Genomic DNA, 22,832 nt, shown 5'->3' with positions numbered 1-22,832 from the left:
GGATGGTTGGGTGGCCTGCGTGAATCTCTCACTGGCTTGCCTCACTTACTGCCACCAATCTCTGGTCTTCTGGGAGCTCCTGTGTGCTCTTTGTTTTGTCCCATCGCCGAACTCGCTCTCAATGTGTGTGTGTGTGGAAAGGGGGTATTTACACCAAGCAGAGGACAAGGTTAGGTGAAGTTGCTACACTGAATTAAGTAGATACACAACAGCGTCAGTGCTGCGAACACACACACAAAAAACCCCTGTAAAAAACTGTCACCCTTAAACATTACCATCCATGTGAAATTTCCTTCAAAGTTTTACTCGACAGACTTTTTAAGCCAGAACACAAAATAATCACAGAGGTCGGTGAGTATTTAATTCATTGATCCTTTACCTTTTTGAAAATCAAAACATAAAAGTTACACAGATATTGGTGATTTCAACGATCAGAGATATCAATGTACACCATCGCCAAATGATATATTTCACATCATAAATACTCACAGCGCAGAAGCAGCAAATCAGTCACCTGCTCCTGTCTGCAGTTTCATCATCGAGGGACCAATTCTGACAAACTGATGTTCATATAAACACACACTTGCTTAGTAACCAAAGCGTGGGGGTCATGCCCACTGACGGCCAAGTCGTATGGTCGATGTGAACGCATGCTTTACCTTTACAAAGAGATCTATGAAGAATGACGGGGAGGAGGAGATGTACAACTACAAATGTTTTGGCAGGAGCACTGCGGGAGAGAAGAAGTCTTTGATAAAAACATGGATGGCTCAGGTGTGTCACAGACGTGAGGATGATAAAGACCAGAAAGTGCTGAATCAGAGAAATATTGACAAAATGATAATGAGGTAGTAGTCAGCAGGGCGCTGCATACTTCTTTTTTTTTAAGTGGTATTTCGGCAACCTACTGTATTGACGCTGATATATTTACACACTTAGACACAGCTTCTAATGTAAGACATGTTGTCTTTTCCTTAACATAGTGTCATATTGCAAGGTGAAGAAAAAAAATCTAATCGAGTTTCTTATGGCTGATCATCTTAGGCCACTACAAATTTCTATTTGTCGAGATTTTCTGCAGATGCTTTCATTAATGCCGCGCTTTCACTGAAACAAGCACAAAAGTCATCAGTGGAGCAAATCAAATACAGTTCTGATATACAGGATACATGTTACTGATTAGACGGATTTAGAATATGTCACTTGATCGCTTACAAATTCTCCAAAACCTAAGTAAAAGCATGCTTTTAGCATGGTTTCAGTCAGAATTGGTCCCTGTTGTATTGCACAACAGTTAAAACAAGTCAAGTTGGTAATGTCACCCTTTACAGCGGAGCTCGTTTACTCGATGGCGGCTAACTCAGGTTTTGGAATTGGGCGGGAAAATTTGGAGAGGGAGTGGGCGGTCAACCTTGGATGCACGGCCAATCAGACTGCTACTTAAAAAAAACCGTCATGGCGGCGGCTGGATCACTGATATCACAAGCGTGGCGGCAACTCTACCCTCCTGCGATGTCAGGGATTCCTTTGATCGCGGTATCATATTGTTGTGACAGCGCCACAATTTATCACATCACATAAAATCCTTCAGCAGTCTAAGCATTCCCCCTTCAACACGTTCCCTCTCACACGAAGACCAGTGGCATGACTCCAGTGGACTGGACTACAGTGTTACTCACACCCAGCACAATGGACCTACAGCTAAACACAGTGGGGGTGGGGGATCTCTCTCCCACCAGAGTCCACACCTTGCACTGACACAATGATGGGCTGCTGCTACCCGTTGTAGCATACTGACCCTCTATTTCTTGCATAGCTATTCACAGGTACATACTTGAGCACCCCGAGCTCTTTCTCACTGACGTCTACCTGCCTCTCGTCCGGCGGGAGGGGTGCTGCTGGCCGTGGTGTCAACGCGAGGTCAAGAAGAAGTGCTCCACGTGTCTATCGTGGTGCGACACTGCGCACACAACAACCTCCTGCTGGCTTAAAAATAAACCCAGTGTGAAACGCCACAACCGCATCTCTGCACCTGCCATTTACCTCTGTTTCGTCGAAGTCCTATAAATGCAGGCGCAGCTATTAAAAGACAGGAGGCGTCTAAAATGGTGAGAGCAGATGCTGGGCACCTTGCTCCCAGTGTGTGGGATGACTCTGCCACAGGCTTAAAGGAGACCAAAATAGAGTGGTTGACATATGGGCCTCTGATTGTTTGAACACGGAATCTCCTGGACCTCTGCCACTCGGCATAAATCCTTTGATACTGCCACACCAAAACCCGCTGATTAACTTTCGCCTAGCCTGAATCAGGTCATCCATTTGCATGTAAAGAGGCAATTTTCAAAGGCTCAAACAATGACCAAATCTGAGGTTCAGTCTGGGGTTCATTGGCTTGCACGAGCAGCAGCAACACAAACCGCTTTGGAGAAGGAGAAACGGTGGTTAACCGAGGTACAGCGGCGTGTTCCACCGCTGAGACGGGGCTACGCAAATATGGTCTTTTAGTAACAGCAGCACTGAAAAGCGCACAAAAGATAGGATCTGAAGCTTGGCTCCCCAATGGCTCGCTTTATTGCTGAGTTACTACAGAATAGGAACAACTGACTATTGTACCTGCCTACGCTAGTTTGGTTAAACATGGGACCAGCGAGTCTTCCAGTCTGAGCATAGATCCACGACGATCACACGGCATAATGCTCTGGAGAGGTATATCCAAGGACATTTAAACTGATAAGAGTTCACATATAAGTAACCACTTTCATTCTTTTTCCCCCCATTAGAAGAAGAACAAGAGAAAATGGCCACCAAGTTCACCAGACTTTGAACTGTACACTCAGTCTTTCAAATAATAAATATTTACAAATATTATATTCCAGACCACAAAAAAGAAAATCAGCTGTTAGACAAGTAGGTGTGTTTATGATGGTTGACACCTCTTCAGAACATTTTTTTTTTTTTTTTTTTTTGGAACTTTAAATTTTCTGAAAAAAAAAAAGTCTTGTTATCAAGATCTGGCAACTACTTGCTGAAGTAGTTGCCAGATGCTGAGCGGCAGAAGGGTCCTTCTTCATATACAGCATGACAACTGACAGTTAATTAACAAAAAAAATTATTACTGTACATAGTATTTCTTATATATTTTAAATTAATCTGCATCATTTTATATTTATACTAATAACCAAGTTTTGCATTTGCTCTTTTTTTCCCTTTTTTTTTCTTTTTGTGTCCCGGGGTTCCAGGAAGAGGAGGAGTGAGAGAGGTCAGTCTCCATCCTGCCTAGCAGATTCAGCAGGGGTGTCTCCCTCTCTCCTGAGAACCCTCAGCCTTGGTTCAAGTCACTTTCTGTTGCCGCAGCCAATCAGCCACCTTCCGATCAGACCTTGGCTTCCAGCATCTCCAGGAAGAGTTTGTGCATGGGCACCTTGCCCTGCACTTTGATGCTGTAAAAGTGCTGCACAGCCTTTGTGGCTGTCTGCCTCAGCAGGGGCAGGGTCATGAGCAGTTTGCCAGCCCGTCGTGGATCCTCCTGATGCTGGCTGCTCTCATAGTCCTGCAGGGCCTCGTGGAGCGCGTCCTGAAGCTTCTGGACTGCCTCCATGTCCTCTATGTGCATGGAGTCTGACAAAAAAAAGGAGAGAAAGAAAAAAAAAGAGCATGAATATGATGGATTTTTTACATTTGAGACGAAGAGGGAAAAGGGAAATTGTAAGAAATACAGTTTGCTCTTCTAGACGGTGGTAATGTAACAGCAGTCATGGGAAATAGAGTCTTCTAAAACAAAATAAAATCTCATGAGTGATCTTAACTGCTCGGTCAGTTGCAGCAAGGTTAGGAACACATTATCAGTATAACTCACACCCTGACAAGATAAAGAATAGATCATAAAAAAAGAAAACACACACACACAACAACAACATCTGCTTTGTTTTATTTATATATTTATTCTTTGGTGGATTGGGTAGGGTATTGATATGGCCCTTGACCAGTGGGACTGAAAATCAATGTTATCCTCCAGTAACAATAGCATGAATAGCATCCAATCTTTGCTGAGTGAGTACACATTAAACACCTGACTGTTCCAAAGGACAGAGTGTTTTCCAAAAAAAACAAAGGAAAAAAAGGGAGCTCCATTAGAGAATTGGACACCATAAACAAACGTGAGATGAATGCAACACTTCCTTTTGATACTGTCTCCTGCAAAACGGATGCGAAAGCGATGAATGTGGACATTTCTCCACGAGTTTGCGCTGTATTATCGAAAAGTGTCCACTTCACTACATTCTCCTGCAAACAGCTAAAATATGACTCTCTCACTTTCTCTCTCAGCTTCAGATAGTCCAAATCTCTCCCACCTCACCTCCTGGCATTTCTTTTTAGAGCTGTCTGCAGTTTCAGTCTGGCTTCCCTCCGGTGTTCTTCGCTCCTATAACGTTTCGCTACAGTGCCACTGTTTTTCAAGCGATCCTCTTGTACATGGTGTTACCGTACTCCCCTCTCACTTTCGCCTTTTTCTGCTCCCACCTCTCTCAGGGACAGTCTAGGGGTCGCCCTTTCTTTCACTGGTTAACTGGCATCTGGCACTCAGGAGGCAGCATGTCATTGGCTGCCTGACTCGACTCACCTTGGCGGCGCATATTTTACCACACGGGACAATAAAAGGCAAAACAGATTTCAGGCTTCGCCCCAAATTCATTGACTGGAACAACTGTATTCCCAAGACCTTGAGACATTTCTCACCCTGACGGTTTTCAAATCCACAGTGGTAAAATGAAGTAGGTCGTTTTGTAAAGTGAATGTGGGAAAAGGAGGGGGGGTGAAGGAGGGAGGGGATGGAAGAACAAAAGACTCCGATGAGGATGTGGTGTGACATAATTATCTCTTGTTCTTTTCACACAGGCTGCATTTTTACAAATCAAACCAATTTTTTTTTCTTTTCTTTTTCCTTTCTAGTTTCTCAGCAGCAAAGGCATGCGCACACTCTAACAACCGACCTGACTGGCGCTGCGCTTTAAAGGAAGGTTTTGTCGAAAGAGGGAGAAGAAGAGAAAATAAAAACAGGGATGGAGACATCTCGACAAATGGGAAAGAAAATGGGGCACGAGAGAAAGCGAGCAGCTTACAAACACTGGAGGAGGGGGCTGACTAAAATGTAAAAAAGAAAACAACAACTTTGAAGAAACAATTTCCTCGCAATCCATCAGTGAGCCCACGTCGATCCGATTGATAAACTGCTAATTACAAAATCAATTGCTATGAATTTTCACAGCTGTCAGACAGAGGGGCTCCCGGGAGAGTGATCTCCCAGAGACCTTGTTCTAACGTTCTGGACACCCTCCGCCTCCCCCTCCTCCCATCTCTCCTTCCTCCTCTCACCTCACCTCCCTACCAACGCTCTGTTATCTGAAAGCAAAGTCCAAGCATCAGCATTTTCGTTTTTCAGTCCCGGACAAAACAAGGGAAAAACTGGCCCGGTGACCCAGGCGTGGATTGATCAGAGGAGGACTCCTCAAAAAGGCGCCTGTCAATAGCGGCGTGCCGTCTTCGCACTGGAACAAACGAGCCCCATCACGCCCTGATACTCATTCCATTTGACTTAACACATTTTATTGACAGCCCCCTGCGCTCCTAATGAAATGCTAAATTTATCTCCCGTGGCTGCCGTGCCCTGCAGCTACTGTTATGGAGATGGAGAAAGAGGAGGGAGAGGGAGCGCTGGAGAAATACCACAACATTGAAGGTGTTCAATTAAAAAAAAAAAAAACTCCCTCCGTCCCTCTTTCTCGTACACTGGCCTTATCTTCTCTCCATCTCTCCATCTCACGCTCCAAACTAAAGGTTACACTGAAAAACTCATGAAAAACTAAGAAATGTCATTTCTGAAACTGTGTTAGACAAAACCCATATTACACTGACTAGTGTGCATTCCTCAGAGGTCCAGTCGGGAGAAAGTAAAATGTCCTGAGTGAGTAATGCCCATGAGGATTTTTTTCAAGAATATTTTTAAACCTTCACTTTTGTTTAAGCCCAGAGATTGTGTCCTTTTTAGGATAGTGTGCGTGTATTCATTTGTTTTAATTCAGGTGAATTAAAAGCTTAAAATTTCATTGCTTCTTATTACTGTATGGTTCATTAGTTGTTGTATGTCAAATTTGCATACTTACACTTTTTAAACAAAATGCAACAAAATATTTTAATTACAGACATGGCTTTTATTTTACAATCGTTTTTAAATAAGTGATTAAACTAAAGAAAGGTGATTTTTTTAAAACAAAAATAGAGGAAATGTTGGATAAAAAAAAAAATTAGTTTTAAAAAATTATATATTTGGTTTCCCCAAAATTTTTAAATCAAATTATTAAAAACTCCAATTTTATTTATATTGTAATTTAACTCTTTTGAGGATTCTCTTTTAGTCTACATTAGTATAAAATAAAATGTATTTCAATAAAAACTCAAGCGCACTCCGTGTCATATATGATGCGTCACTGTGCTGAAGATAACCCACCTGAGTTGGCAAGAGCAATGGCTTTGAGGGTTACAAACTCCTCCTTCTCCACTTTGAGCTTCTTGTATTTGCGGACCAGCTGCAGGATGGACACGTAGAGGTCGAGCAGGCCCGTCAGCCGCGAGTGCTCCTCATCCATGATGTAGTCCTCGGCGTACACCAGCTCGTCTTCGTACGGCAACGAGCGGAACACGATGCTGAGGATGAGGATCTCCATCCAGGCGCTCTGCAGCAGACTCATCTGGTCTCCCAGAGAGAGAGTAGAAAAGCCTGGGCAGGAAGAGAAGGGGAAGTTGAGCGAGAGAACCTGAGCACAATCTGCAAGCTTATATTTCTAGTCAAATGTTAAAGAAAAGGACAAAAAAAGAGCAATTATGTGATGTACGTAATTTTATCTCTTCCACAATTTAGAAAAAATCTTCTTTATTAGAGGGAAAGAAAGCTAAAACCGTAGGATGTCGGAGATGCGATCAGTAAAACAAATACACATGTACATGCACATGTTAGCGAGTGGTCTTTAATTTCAAATGCACAGTGCAAGGTCCTCTTTGAAGCTGGTGTCAGAGCACTTGAGTGGGCTTTAGTGTAAGTGAGGACAGTAAATCGGTGCAAAGGTCCGGGATACACAAAGCCATGTGGTTACCCCTTGTATCCTGTCACTCTTGTATTGGTGTGAGGGGGGATTAGCACCAAGACACATCCTCATTGGAGGGGTTGAGGACATGACACGCACTGTGTAACAAGAGGAGGTGATGAGGGAATGCACACACACACATCCACGGAAGTGCAAGAAAACAGACATGCATGCATATTCAGATAAAGGCATCTACATGTATGCACATGAATGCATAAACGTAAAACGACGCACATCAAGAGACACAAACGAAGCCGGGGTCACATGGTGCAAGTCATGCCCAAAGGCCTGCTTAAACCCAGGGCCAAACTCTTCGACAGCAGTAGAATAAAGCTGAAATCGGCACGAGGACAATACACCTCCGTCTCTTTCTACCCCAACGCCACGACATATGCTCAGAATAGAACATTAAATCAAACAAAGTGTGAGATCCCTGAAAGATGAGCTGTGAGAAATTCAAACAAATTAATAAGAGCAAAAAAAAAGAGAGCCAGAGAGGAATCGTCTCGTCCCTTTTCCCCTTCGTAGCTCCCTTTAGCTGTCAATAAACCGCATGACATCCCCCAACACTCCCCATATTCATTCCCCCCAATCTCCCACCTCCCCTCCTCCTGCACAGCGTTCCTGCAGGCGCCTCATTCTGACAGCATATTAGGCTCTTCGGCTCCACCCCCGATTAATAAGATTGCTTTTACAAGTTTGCTGTTGCCACACTTGCGTAGCCGTTGTGTGATTTAAGGGCGATAGATTACAGTATTGACCAGAGCGCTCACTGCACCCGCATTCCACATTTTCTCTTAAATATAAATGATCTTACTAGGGTGCAGCCACCAACCTGATGTTTATCTCTTTCTGCCAGGACAACATAAACGCATAGACACGCACGCACACACGCACGCATGCAGCTTAAGAAGAATAAGAGACATAATGAGGAAGCGTCAGAGAATGCGAAAAAGAAACGGGACGATGAGAGCGAGCGAGGGAGACGGGCGGAAAAGAAGAGCTGGGGAGAGAAGTACCCGAGTGTTCAATTTCCCTTATCGTGGTGATGACCACTGCAGGGGAAGAGCTGGAGGATACATTAATTAACAGATTGTGATCAGAATGTGAGGGCCTTCACATTTTGAAGGGGAATCAATAGTCAGTAAAATAGAGTGCTAACTGAAAGGTACCAGTGCCCTGCTGGACTGGTCAGAGGTTGTCTCTGAAGAGTCCAAATTAGACCCAACAATTCAAACTGCCAGAAGCACTCACAACACTTTACTATTATCAGTGAAGGCAATAAGCCATATTTTAAAAAGGCCTGTGCCATTACACACATATCCAGACAGCATCTTAAAACTCTTTGTTGTGTTATTTCCTTGTCTGCATACGTGGCCATTATGTCGGACAGAATGTGGACTGGCCGGAGCAAAATTGTCATGCAAGCGTGGACGTGGTCTTGATTGCCGCATCAGGTTGGCATCACAATCACAGGAAAAGGCTTTGTGTAGCCTTTTAATGCCAAGGAGGAGTGAAGCGGAACTAAAGCGCTGTTCCCAATATGACAGCTCGTGTGAAGGCCTTGTTCAGGGCTCGCTGAAGTGGCTTTGGAGTTGTTCTGATACAACAGACACCTCTCAGCCATATGCACACATGCGGCTCCAGCAGCCTACAATTACCTTTGACGCTAAAAGTCCTTGAATTTAATCCAGTGTTGTGAGATGGAGAGGTAGTGTTTTTCCTTTGCTCCATTTTCTCTCTTCAAGGCCTAAATTATCGCTCCAAATGGGATCTCATGTCGTTGCCTCGCCTTTTTCCACTCAATTTAATCGAGTAATGAAGTGACTTCCCGACTCCGCAGGTCACACGCCGCTCCGGCCGCCGCACTCTGAAGGTGGCCCGGTTAAGTGCCGTCGGAGTGGGTGATTTCCTCTAATGAAATATCAATATTTACATCTTCATTTCCAGCCCACTGCCTTGGCGGGGTTTGACCAAACATGACACAATATTGACCAAATCACAGAGGCCTGTCGGTGCGCTTGAAGGGCCTTTTCCACTCCACTGCTGAGTGCACCGGCAGCTTTCTGTCTGAAAGTCTTTGCGGCCGAGGAGATAATAACAATGCAGCTCTTGAGTTTCTCTTTGTTCACTTTGACTTAAGCACCCCGCTCAAATAGGGAGCATTTATATCTCAAAGAAAATGTTCACTTTCAAAATTCTCTGCTGCGACTTTTTTTTTTTTTACACTGCTTGTGAATGAAAAACTCAATCGAGACAAAGGAGCACAAATAAATACGAGTGATAAAGAAACAGCACCGCATAATGGCCCACCTAATCGTCAACTGCATCATCATTAATAGCTCAAAGGGCAAAAATCAGACCACTAAAGTCCAACAACAGAAGCCAAAACCATCATCTCCTCCTTTATCTCCCCAAAAGCCCTCAGCTGTGAGCAGGAGGGGGCAGCCCAAACCTACAGACGGCTGCTTTAAACCCCTTGCAGAGATTAATCAGAGCACTGTTTCATCTGCCAGAGCACAGGACTGTCCAAAATGAAATGCTGGAGATTTCTGTTGAGCTGGAGTTCATATTCTATTAATTTATTATTGTTTCCCTCTCCCCGAGGGCCATTAGCGTGGGTAATAAAAAGAGATGTAATTACGAGGCACGGTGGCCCCCTCCAGCTGCAGCCCCCTCGTAACTCAACCTCAATCAGACAACAGAGCAGACAGAGCGAGGGAGAGAAAAAGAAAAAAGATGGCAGGCGGGAGAGAGGGAGGGAGAGAGCTAGAGAAATGGGGGATAAAAGAGAGGAGAAGATATGGGCCAGGGAGGAGGGAGATAAGGAAGAGAGAGAGCAAAGGGGGACCAGAGCATAAGGGAAAGGCAAAAAAGGAGATAGAAAGAGGAAAGAGAGTAATTCTGGCTGGACAGGGGCTGATCTATCATGGCCAGATATCAGAAGGACAAGCAGGCCCTGAAGACTTCTGCCCAGCGGCAATCTCACCTCAGCCAAGTCAAGTGCTCTCCGGGCTCCAGTTAGAGTAAAACTGCCCCTAACAGGACCCCAGAGGTTGAGCACATCTTTCTTTTTTCTAACCTCAAACTGGGCTGAATGATCACACTGCCATAAGCTTATTCTATATCAAAGCTTTTTGTTGTTGTTTTGTTTTATTTCAGATAACAGTTTAAAAGGGGGAAAGGACTGGGGAAAATGTGCGTGCACCTCTGTTTTGCATGGATTCTTGTCACTTCCAAGTGTGACACACAAGACATACAAGCAATATAGGAAGAAATGTCCATTTTGAGCAATTTTACAGATGGACCTTTGTGCATATAACTCGCATGCCGACTATGACCCTTTTTTGCATTTATATGACGGCGTCAGGAGGATCCAATCAATAGCAGCTTGGTAATAAATTGCTGTGCTTGACGTAAATAATTTGACCTGAAATCCAGCCACATGTACAACACAGACAGCTCAGTTTGCTGCGAGCTTTCTCTGGACATTGATTTGATGACACGAAATGCTGCTTTTTTAAAAAAAAATTATTGAGTAAAGTCTAGTCAATACAAGCTGACTAGGTGAAAAAGAGGTTGATGACTGAAAATTAATTGCGTTTTCAGGAAGCGCCTATCAGCCTTCTTTTGACGTGATAACCAGCCCATTATCCCATTGTAAGTAGCTGGAGAATGGGGTGATTTGACCAGCAGCCTGTGAATGTTATGAGGTTGAAAAACGTTAAATACAGTAATCCCCTTGTTTTAATCTGCACCCTATAACCTCCTGACCCGGGCAGCAAAGTCTTTAGCTCTCCCCAGGGTCCCACTGGCCACTACTGACTTTACATATCTCTTAGCCCCAAAGACCAGGACGAATCAGGCTTTAATCATTGCTATAATTACACATAATTTATCTCCACTGCCATCAAGTAACACTGCTTAATGAGGTATGTCTCTCTGCTGATCATCACTTAAAGGCACATCGGCAAAAAAGATTTCACACAAAAAGATTATGCACACATGTTAAAGTTTAAGAAAGTATTTAAATTTGATCTATTTTTGTCATTAAAAATATGTATATAACAGCGCCGGATGTACCTAGCTATACATCTGTCACAATAACTAAACAAGCTTGGCTTCCTGGTCCTGCACACTGTTGGCTTCCTGTCCCCCATCTCAATCTCCCTGCATGAGATTGGGGGGTTCTGCCTTCCTTCCACTCTCTGACTGGGTTCAGGCCTCAGCATCCACCTGATTGCTCAATCTGTCTTTATCTCCTGTGTTGAAGCCTACGTCAGAGGGTAAATTGAATATACTAAGAGCTGTCTGTTGGTGTCTATATTTAATAAAGTGCACTGATGAGGTGCTGATTTATTGCCAGGCAGTATTCACACTCTATTACAAGGAGATTACGCAGCTCGAGTGGGATCAGGCTGGCAACACAGTAAGTAGATTTTACAATTTAATGGCAAAGAGAAAACAGGAGCCCGGGAGGAGGAGGGGGGGGGGGGGGGTGAAGGAGGCCAGGCGACTATAGTGGAGGGTTGAGCTGACAAAAACAAGACAACGTACAAGAGGCACAATCTTTTTTCGACATCGGTGCCTCGGTGCTAACAAATAACGCGCCAGGCAGTTGTGTGTCAGACGCAGAAGCTGATGAACTGAAATCCAATAAAGCACAGACGATGAATATTCCCAAAACACCAGCGATGAAAAGAACAATGCAAACTAGTCTGATTCATTAGGTTCCTCTGGCCTGAATCTAATACGAGAAAATCCTTTGCGTGTATATTTTATAATAATTCATTATAATTAAAGCTGTGTGACAAATGAACTTCTTAACGTTACAAATGTAAACAGACCTGAGAAATAAACAATCCTCACTCAGTGTCAGCCAACATCACTTTATTGTTCAGATGATACCCATTTATGCATCCAATTGGCACCGTCACACTGCGCACACTATTTAAGTTCCTTTAGTCTACCTATACAATTGTCATGCATCTGCAATCCGCTTTGCAACCCACATCCACCTTAAATCCTTTGACTATATTGGTCCTGACTGAAACGTGTTTTCTTTGTATGGTGCAAAGTAGGACAGTGTCAGTGTTTGCTTGGCCCTTTAGCCCTGAGAGAACTCCCAGCTGAAAACACTCGGAGCTGGGAAGCTGGGAGGTGAGCTGGCAAGCACCAACCAACGAGCACCTTTTGTATAAACAACAGGCACGGCACTCTTTACATATGAACACATGACATTCCCACTGCGGGTGTGAAGGCATGTGGGGAAAGCACAGGGTTATGGGGGGTTACACTTGAAACTCACTGCTGCTGAGGAAGGCAGCAGTGTCAAGTTGGTAAGCAGGTTCTAGTGTACTGAAGTGGTCAGGGCACTTAGTTGCTCACTAAACGTCTTGGACAGAGGAAAATGCAGCTCTAAATTGATGGAAGGGACCAGAAGGGGTGGCCAGAGGATTGCTATGTGTGTCGAAGGTTGTTAGCACCTTAGGAGCAACAAACCATCTGTCAGCGTTGCCCTAACACTATTCCTAATGACCCCGTGCCCCTAAGGCAACAGCCGTGTTACTTTGTGCTGCCATTTGGAGCAGTGACACAAGTGTCTAAAAGCTCAGCGGTGATTATCAGTTAATTAAAGATGCTCTTCAGATGAGGGCAAGGCTGCAGTTTTGCAATGGCAAACCTGTTAAAAAGGACTGATATGTGACACCACGCTGATCTGAACAACTGAACGTGTTCTTATTTCACCTAAAATTGCAGAATTCTGTAACACCTGAAAAGAACTTCACGTATGTAAGCCGACCTTTCACGGCCAAAATAACAAAGTCGACATCGGAGCCTGTAAGGCAGATATCGGCTCCACTAATGATACAGCTTTGTTATCCTCCAATTGTCCTCCCATTAAAACCCAATAGGGCTACTCTTCTCAACATTACGCCACTTTTCAAACTCGTTCCAAATGTTAGCTGAAAATAGGAGAAATTAAAAATCAATCGGGAGAAGGTAACTGCCAATTTTCATGACATTTAAATTGTTACACTCAGACTTCAGTTGCTGGCCCATCTGTCAGTGGCCTAATCAATGTGGTCTACTTCATAATGAACAGTTAATCTCTTTAATTCCATTGCCCAAGGCCACAAAAATCTATCAGGATACAATCAGCAGGTTTTTTCCCCTCCTTCTCTTCCCTGTCGTAGCTGGAGAAGAGAAATATAGTAGGAGCGGAGCGTGGTAGGCTGCCCTGAGGTACCGCTGGTGCATGCAGTGTTAGCGCATGGAGTCTCGCTCAACCAGTGAACCGTCTCTGATCAGGTTCAGCCATGTACAACTCAATTATGCAGCCATTTCATGGCCAGAGGACACCCACTGCCCTAATGCAGACACGGACCGAGCACTTAGTTGAAGTGGAACTCCTTTTTTGCCCTCTTAAATTGTTATTTAACAAGAATGAGTGTGGTTTTACGAACAAAAGCATTAAAACGTGGCCACAAACGAAACCAGTGTCGAGTCTTCTTCAGAAGCAGATGAGAAAAATCTGCTTCCGTCTTGTCAACGTGCAGCCAGTGCAGATTATTTAGGGCAAATCAGTTAGTGCAGCTATAGTTCCACGCGCCGGCTCACAGTGGAGCACACAGTCGGGCTTAGTGCTTCAGGTTTTGGGTTAACTGATCATTATCGCCACATTTGGAATGACGAGTCGTCAGCTGCAATCTATGGGGCAAATCCCATTAACGTTATGAATCTATCCACTGTACAATACGTGTTAGTATAATCTGATTAGCAACGTTTCAACACCACGACACACAAAATCCGAGTAAGCATGTACACATATTAAAATGATGAAGCATTTCAGGGATGCGAGATAAAACCTTTAATACTTGTATATTAGTGTTTTTTAAATAATTGGCTAAAAGGACCATCTATGAAGAAGAAACATTTCTGACTCTGAACAATACAAACTAATGCTCTCTTTATTCTCTCTAAATGCAAGTTTGCACTAGTGACGATTCTTCCTGTCTGTACTCTACAGTCAGCCTGGGAATGCTGTCAATTTTGTGCATGTCTGCGCCACTGGTGTAATTTTTGGGTCACAATGATGAGAGTGTGTTATCGGGTCAGCTGTGATCCAGTCCTGAGTAAGCTCCTTGGTTAAACTCTCAGTCTGCTGACCATGCATGGCCTGTGGGGAGTGATCCAAATGGTTTAGTCGCGTAAGGGACTGGGGCTGAGGCCAGGGGCTGGGACCGTATCCATCTCTAATCTCCTTACTATCAGATCTGTACCTGATTAATACCCCTTCTTCTGAGAAGTACTCTAATACCTATCGGTACACAATGCACCACCCCGAGGTCACTAAGAGTCATGTGTGTGCCATGCGTAGAGTGTGCATATGTGTCAGTGTTGTAATGATGTCGTGCATTTCCTGCATGCTGACAGATGCATGGCTGTCCAAGTTATGCTGATGAGAAGAAGAGGTTATGGCGTTGGCACCGAGGGACACATTGATTTAGTTTGTTACCGCTTTGTCTCTACAGCACTGCAGTGCTACAGAGTTATGGGGGTCGAGCGAAAGATCAAGCGGGAATCTGCTTTAGTTGCCAAAAAAGAACAGCTAAACAACATGTACTCTGTCAAAATCAGAGGAAAAACTCTCGAAGGAAGCAAAATCTCTGCTGATGTGAGGTGGCCTATCCTCAGTTCAACAGCCTCTTATAACCTAACACCTCCTCTATCAGAATGTCTATGGGGCAAGGAAGAAACATGATTATGCCCATCAATAATTCAATATGTGTGTGTGCTTGCACTTGTGTGCATTCATGTGTGCATATGTGTGCCTGTGTGTGATATGATGTCTTGTTTGACTGGGCAGGTCCCCAACTTTGCTCTTAATCTCCCCGGTGATTACAACATACAATGGCACCGGGTCTGTGTCCCCCCTTCTCCATTGAATGGAGGGATTTAAAATGCACTCTATTGATTTGTTTCTCGCACAGCGATGTCCATTTTGCACACCCCTCAATCCTCCACGCACCCGGAGGCTGTATGAGCTGCTGTCATTAATTATCTACGTGTGAGTGCATGTTTATTTTCACAGAGCAAGTTTAAAACTGGGGGCAAAGAGAGATGAAAGAGGAAAAATAAAACAGTATTGAAAAGGAGCATGCCTTGAAATAAGACAATAAGAGAATATTTTATATGTATTGTACCTGGGATGTGTTTAGCCCAGCCGATTATGACCACCAGCTCGCGGTCAGCCAGGTCACAGAGCGTGGTCAGAGCCTTGATGTCACTCTCCGGCATGGTGGGGTCAGGCATGGCATAGATCTTCTCTGGCTCTGCCACCAACAGGTGAGACACTATCTTTGTGACTGGATTGAAGAGGAAGGAGGGTGGGGGTGTCAAAAAAAAGGAGAGGTCAAAGGTTATTTCACCGTAATGCTTAGAGAGGCACACAGATGTGCAACACTGATATGCATGACAACATGACGAAACAGTAGCATGGTGGTCCCACCTTCCCTTTTTTTTGCCTGTGTGTGTGAAGGAAACGCCACATTGTGCAAAGGAAATTTACAGTGTGCAAAAAACATGTGAGACAGGAGTGTCCTCGAGATCTCTCACTCTTTAATATCAGTCATCTGTTCAGAGACTTATCGTAACTCGGCTCCGAGCAGAACAATACGTGGCCTATATTTACGACAAACGAACTCTCAACTGTCCAAACATGCAACATGATGGAGGAACGCGAGTCTGTCCTAGAATTTTATCTCAGTTTTACTTGCTTGCTCGCCTGGTAGAGGAGAGGCAGCGGAAGAAAGAGACAATGGGCTATTGACGGGGGGTGGGGGGTACTCACGAGGCTTTTTGGTGGGAGGAGGGAGCGTCAGGCCCAGGTACGGATTGTTTTCTGTGTCCAACCTCCTCTTGTACTTCTGTCTGCCCCCTCGCACACGGTCCAGACGAACCCCTAAGAAAGAAAAGATAAGACCGCCGTGTAAATTGTGATGAAGTTGTAAAGACAAAAATATAGGATTATGGTTCAAAATTACACCCTCACATATTCTATATTATAATATATTAAAGTAAATGTGAGCTACAGTGCTGGCCTTTAGCTTGTATGTAAGGAATATAAAAGGACTACGTAGAGGTATAAAAATGTGTCCGTGTGTATGAGCATACTTTCAGTGTGTGTGTGTGTCTGTGTGTGTGTGTGTGTGTGTGGGGATGTGTCAGAGTCGCGGCAGGCTTCCCATATGTGGTCCATGCCTGGCTGGTCTACTGTGACACAGCTGAGCCCAGAGCAGGTCTAAACATATGAATATTTAACGCAGGGTCAATGATCTCACAGACTGGCCCTCTAATTATTTAGCTTTTGGGGTGAGGCAGACTGAATACTAATTAGCTGCCAGCCACTTGCCTCTTTGCTTGTGTGTGTGTGTGTGTGTGTGTGTGTGTGTGTGTGTGTGCTCAGGTGTGTCCTTTTTCAATATCCACAAACAGAAACTTAACCAGCCAACAAGCAAAGACATAGTCACACATACAGTGTACAAAGCATCCACTGTCATACTGCAGATAGATAACTAGGTATTGCTTTCCAATAAAAGACCCTTATTTCACCCCTCTTTCACAGGAGTAGCACCGAGGCCTTATCATCCGCAGCCACACCTAGGGGGCCAGGTTCCACACTGATACTGTAAATGTCAAGCTGGCCTCATCATAACATAAGTTATTTATTATCTCATTATTTGATAAGAATGTTTCTATTAAGATGTCTTTTCTATTCTATTAATTTTCAACATTGTAAACATATTTCATCTGCGCCGTTCTATTCATTTGATGCCACTCGGCAGGTATTTGGCCATTTAATGAAATTGTATGCAAACATTTATATCCTGCATGCCCTTATTTGGAATTGTGTCACTGCCACCGGACAGTCTAAACATACCGGCTATCTTAATCCAGCTGAGAAGGAGAATCTGTTCAATTTACCTTGTATGCATAATGTAACACCACCACCCCCTTACACAGACGTGCAAACAAATTTAATACTAAATGTTGGATGAGGAAAAAGGCTCAATGAAATTCTTGCGGTGGAGGAGGAGTTAATTTGTCAGCCTCCCATGTCCTTTGAGTGAACAACACCCGCAGCTGGAGCACTTCCTTGATGATTTCATCACTTTATAACAGGGAGGACGGTGTCAAACCTGGGCATTGTGTGGCCACTGCAAATGAGCCTAATACAATTTGCCCATCAGCAAGTGCTCTTGGAGAGGATGAGTTTGGATGTGTCCCATGCGTGGCGATTGGAGGTCGCCCGGTGAACGGATGGGGAAAGGGAAAATCAGATGATGTAAGATAGAAGTGGTGGCCTTCATTTAACAAAGAGGAATTCAGCAGCAGATTTATGCAAAATAGCTGATTTTTATATGCAACAGACACAAAGCCCTACTCGCTCTCTGTGTGAATGGGGAGTCCAGTAAGTTGTATTAACATGTAACTATGAAACAAAGATTTTTTTCTACTTATATAAATTATTTGATTCCCTAGAAACACAAATCTGATTAGGACTGTCTTTCAATTTCCTGACACTGACAACCTACTAACCTAATTACCCCCAACTCCCAGCAGAGCCTATCCTTCCCAGTGAGTACCAGGGAATCATCTGACATCAACTACCTGTATTTCATGCACAAGCGTGGATACTTGGTGACAATTTATTTTTTATGTGCATTGTATCAAGCAATCAATTCTGGCAGTGTTGTGGGCTACTGCTTAAAAACTTTCTGCATTAGCTAAAATACCGTTATTCTTGGATGCATGTCCTGTCAAATGTGCTATCACCACTTTCTACAGTTTCTTCCGGCTCTCCAGATGAGCTTGGCTGCTGCCAGGTGGCAACGCTTCTGCTCTCCGTGTTCCTCTCTGCCGGTTGAGTCGTGTGGCTGTGTCAGCCAGCATAAAGCCAACTACGGAGGTAGATGGGTGCCTCTTTTAATTAGAACAGTCCTGGCCATAATTAACAGATGCTGACAGGAATTAAAGCTCCGCACTAACCTGTCTCATTTTACTGTCCAACAGGGCCAGACACAGGCAGAGAGGAAGAGAGAGTGATTAAGAGCAGCCAGACAGATTCATTCACTCATGCTGTCAGGTACTATAGCCAGGACTTTTATAGGGGCCTTTGTGAGGTTCATATGCCCCTTTGGTGACGCTTTAAGCGCTCCGACTCTGGCCAGTCTGTTGTGCTCCCTCCAGAGTAAACAGTAGGTGCGTTATAAATGTGCAAAGCGAGTTGAGTGCCACCTCATCCACAGTCATCTTGCTGTTTTATGGCCCACTACACAGTGCAGCAAGGGTAGCAGCGGGTGAGCTCGGGTATCATCTCTTCAAAGGAGGGTGCTCAGGGAGGGGGCTTTTGGCCAAGGCGGCTGGCATTTGTGCACGGATTAGCACAGGCCTCGAGGTGGGGGCTGGGGCCAGCTGACCTACAGCTCTTCTTTCTCTCCAAAAACAATAATAATCCCCTTCCGAGCACACTCCTACAAAAGGGCCTGTCTTCACTCACTTTATGCGGTAGGGGTCCTTATTTTGAGTCCCTCACCTGTTCTGGGTGTCTCTCCCTGGGGAAAGTGTCAGGATGTCTGGGATGGTTGGCAATGCCAAGGGGGGCTTAGGCGGTCCCTATTTTAGCTGGGAAAATCAGAAGGCCACATGGCAAGGCATGGTGAACCTTGCCTTTCAAGGAAGCCGCCCGCTAAACTGCCGTCAGCACTATTTCAAAGGGCCCTCGTTGCCAGCTTTGCATGCTTCTAAGTGCATCGCAGCATTTTTAATCACGAGTGATGATGAGCAGGGGTAGCGGAAAAATTGTCACGCATTGCCCCCCGTCCTCATCTGCTGACCCCAGAGGCTGCCATAGTGACACCCTTGTCACATACTCCATTTACAGGTTAGCTACAGTATCCCTCGTGAGCTGACATCCTTGCTCATACTGCTAATTGAAAAGACTAAACGGCACTTAAACCTCACTTCAGAGTCTAAATTAAACTGTTGAAAAAACATTTCAAGTGATGTTTGCCACAGTGGAGGCCTCCTGTTACTTACTTATTTCAATTATAGATCTTAGAAGCAGACTGGATTCATCTTACTGGTGCACACAACTTTGAAGAAATGACGTTTAGTACTTTACTTCACTAAACATTTTTTTTTCCATTTGTATGTTGTGCGTTTTACTATAACTGACTGTTAGAGCTTGTTCTCTGCATGAAAATGTATTGCATATCAGTACTAGGGCTGCCACGATTTGTCGACTAGTCACGATTACGTCGACTATCAAAATCGTCGACGACTGATTTAATAGTCGACGTGTCGTTTGAAGCTTTGTAAGATCGCAAAAGACGCAGGAATAATAGCAGGATTTAAGAGTGTAATAACGGACTGAAACAGAAGATGGCAGCACTGCATGTACAAGGATGGAAGCTGCCGTTAAACCCCGAAGAAGAAGAAGCAGCTGTGTCCCAGAATTCATAGCGCGGCCCAGCTTAGTTTCCAACAATGGCGGTAGCTAGTTAGTTTTAATATTACTCTTATTATTCTTTCTGGGTCACAAAATAAACGTTTAACATATTTTCAGGCGAGAATGTAGCTGTGTAAACCTCAAATATCGGCTCAGTTTATCAGGACACCACATATTTTCAAAAGCGCTCCGACGTTTTCGGAGACGTCTGTTACCCACTAGCTCGATAGCTAGCCGGGGGCTAGGTCACTAGCGCCGTGAGAACACCGGACTCCCGGCAAATTGTTTTCAAACCCACCGCCGTCTTTCGCGACTCAGGTTAAATATATATGAGTCACTTAGATAAATTAAAAATGTTGTTGTTTGGCTTTTTTTTTTTTTTTTTTTTTGTATTTTATTTGTTCCTGAGTAAATCGGTTTGGCTGAGATTAAAGTTATAGTTTTTACACAGCTGAATAAACGTCAAGCAGACAGCTGATTATCAGAAGTGTGAGATGCTCCAGAATTTACTCCGGTGTCCTGTTATATTTTAGATAGCAAGGAGTTTATTAAACTTTACCGAAACAATCTGCAAATTTCATTAAAATTGAATAAACTATCATCTTGTCTTTATTTTTAGTTAGCACCTTAAAAGCTTAAAGCTGTAAGCTAATGATAGTTATATAAGAGCAGATGCTGCTGGTGCAATAAGCTGTAGTTTTACGTCCAGTGGATGATGATCTGATTAGTCGACTAATCACATAAATAATCGGTGACTAGTCGACTATCAAAATAATCGTTTGTGGCAGCCCTAATCAGTACAGACACACTCCTTTGTTCAGCAAATCTTCACAGCTGTCGCACTGCTTCCTTGCAAAACCAGACGATTCCTTTAACACACAGTATTCCAAAATTAGGACAATGGAACAAAAAGCTATTGTCTTTGGTCAATGCTGTGGATGTGCAGATAAAAATATATATTAACTTTACAGAAATGGTCGATTTTCTTGAGCTCTGAGCAGCCAGTAAGACTAGAAAAAGCACTATGTAAAATATACCTGCCCATTCTTGCATGTGGAGGCATGTACAGTAGTGTGAGTGTGCGAGAGAAAGGAAGTCGTGGTGGACAGCAACTGCCACTGAATGATGTCAGTCTAATCTCTCAATACTATCTTGTCTTCTCTCTTGCTCTAAGCTCTGATCTGTTTCCATTGATCAGAGGAAAAACCTGTTGCATCTGACATTTGATTAGTCTATTGATCACTTCCTCCTTTACACAGTCAAGGGAAAGTACAGCTACTCAACACAAGGTTCAGGCAGGCCTCCTGTAATCGGACTGCTGATCTTCCAAGACCATTTTCCTTATGCCTCCTATCCGGTTTCCAATATTGAAGTGCCAAATGTGGCTTTAGTGGCTTTGCTTTCACAGGTGTACCCACACAGAACAGAGACGTGAAATCTTAAGTTGTTTTATTTTTTTGTTTAAATCTAGTGAAGGATTTAAACTTATGTTTCTTTGGGGGGTCAGCAATGCACTTTGTTGGGGCTATAAAGTTATAATTAGGCAATTTTCCATTGAGACACAATGTGACCTTTCTGCAGTAATGAAAGTAAGTTGCAACCAGAGCCACATGAGCGGTTGCCACCATTTCCTGAGCCGACGGCTTCATTGAGCTTACAGTCGGCACAGACCACGTGTCTCTCTTTCCATTTAGTCTTGGTGACACAGCCCCAAGACAAGAGCTCAAGCAAACGCTCGTTTTCTTGGTCACAGCCAGCATGTTTCATAATTTCGACTGTGACAAAAATCAGTTATATGAGAGGGATCTGTGAACACCAGCACATGACTTTAATCACGCACAGTGACAATAGCTGCCGTGCGGTGATGACAGCCACTATGTAAAGGAGAAGAATTATTCTTATTCTGATAATGTGCTGAGTACACAGAGGAGTGCATTAGAACCTCAGGCTTAGCCGTACTCTGCATATTCGGGTTTTACGCTCATTTTTAGCCTGACCTGACACCAGTCATTCATTTATAGCAACGGCTACATATTTTTGTAGTCTCTTATTCTCCAAGGTGATATATTGGCATAAATTTTTCATCAGATAGTAATGCGATTACTCTGTCATTCTGGCATTGAGGCTTTATCTGGCTGTGCACAGTCCAGCAGATTCTGTTACTGGGTTGGGATCCATACGGGCTACGACTCCGGCTTCAGGTCGCGACTGGGTATGTATGCATCTATAAATCCCCCACTCTCCAATAGAAGAGAATAATGGGATGAATAAAAGCAGAGTATATAAATTTCACGGAGTTTGGCAGAGAATTTAAAAGTGGACGTTTTAACTGGATTTAATTTATCTTCGATTTCGGAGCTCTTATCTGGCAAAGCATTTATACCACCGCCCAACCGTGAGGGATGAAAAAACCTACCCTTCCTGCTTTTATCTGCACTTAAGAGAGAAGCAAAATAAAAATGAGTGAAAACAAAAACAACACTGCTTCCCTCCAGATATTGTCATTTCTATGTTATTTGTCTATCTTTTATTTTATTTTATATTTCAAGCAAACAGCAAATGATAAACTGACAGAAACAGAAAGAGTAAGGGAGGTGAAAACTCACCCACTAGTGCAGTGGGATGAGGGAGAGTGGACAGGTGCCTCCGCTAGAAGAGCAGCCAAGGTTTGTGTCTCGGGGGAGTCAGTCAGTGGGGAAAGGGAGGGGGAGAGAAAACCAGCCAGACAAATCCATCGGAAGCATGTTTAATTGTCACTGAATTCCCTGTTGGCGTGACTTTAAAAAACCATCCGCAGGAAGAGAGCTGAGATGTTCGGAAAACATTTAGTGGATCAATATGCCAGGGAGAGCTGAGACTGTTGCGGGTGTGTGCTCAGGGACCTGGCCTGAGCCTTTCCAAGTGGAATACTGTTACATTTCTATTACTCAAAGGCAGGGATCAAGCTATTCAGCATATTTCTGTCCCCAACTCAACTGCACATTATTTACTGCTGTGTGGATAGGAGGGGGAGGACAAGGGGCTGGGAACTGTTGTGCCGGCCAGCTCGTTTTATGCATTTCTCACTGTGGAAATGCATAAAACGAGCTGCTGCAGGAAAAAATAACATGGGCCTTCTTGGTGGGTCATAAGACATCAGGCACGCGATGATGATGTATTAGACTATTGTTGATCTGATC

At 43.9% G+C, this 22,832-nt stretch overlaps 1 protein-coding gene across 6 annotated transcripts in view; it reads right to left on the bottom strand.

Annotated features, from left to right (window-relative positions):
- Positions 1-358: 358 nt before the first annotated feature.
- Positions 359-22,832, bottom strand: part of esrrb (estrogen-related receptor beta) — a 45,026-nt gene continuing 22,552 nt past the window's right edge. For all 6 annotated transcript variants that reach the window (XM_086275618.1, XM_086275617.1, XM_086275614.1 and 3 more), the window contains 4 exons: positions 15,994-16,104; positions 15,347-15,508; positions 6,506-6,775; positions 359-3,618 (listed from right to left, as the gene is read on the bottom strand). In XM_086275618.1, the coding sequence (XP_086131744.1) occupies positions 3,374-3,618; positions 6,506-6,775; positions 15,347-15,508; positions 15,994-16,104 (788 nt within the window). In that variant the 3' untranslated portion in view covers positions 359-3,373. The remainder of the gene's footprint in view (positions 3,619-6,505; positions 6,776-15,346; positions 15,509-15,993; positions 16,105-22,832) is intronic.

The sequence above is a fragment of the Aulonocara sp. 'chitande type north' Nkhata Bay genome, linkage group LG19 (assembly GCF_057382095.1).
Source record: "Aulonocara sp. 'chitande type north' Nkhata Bay isolate Kocher_YH1m ecotype deep benthic linkage group LG19, A_spYH_male_GT1.1, whole genome shotgun sequence".
In the NCBI taxonomy this organism is placed as follows: domain Eukaryota; kingdom Metazoa; phylum Chordata; class Actinopteri; order Cichliformes; family Cichlidae; genus Aulonocara; species Aulonocara sp. 'chitande type north' Nkhata Bay.
Note: the sequence above shows the minus strand (reverse complement) of the source record. Positions and strands in the feature narration are given on the sequence as shown.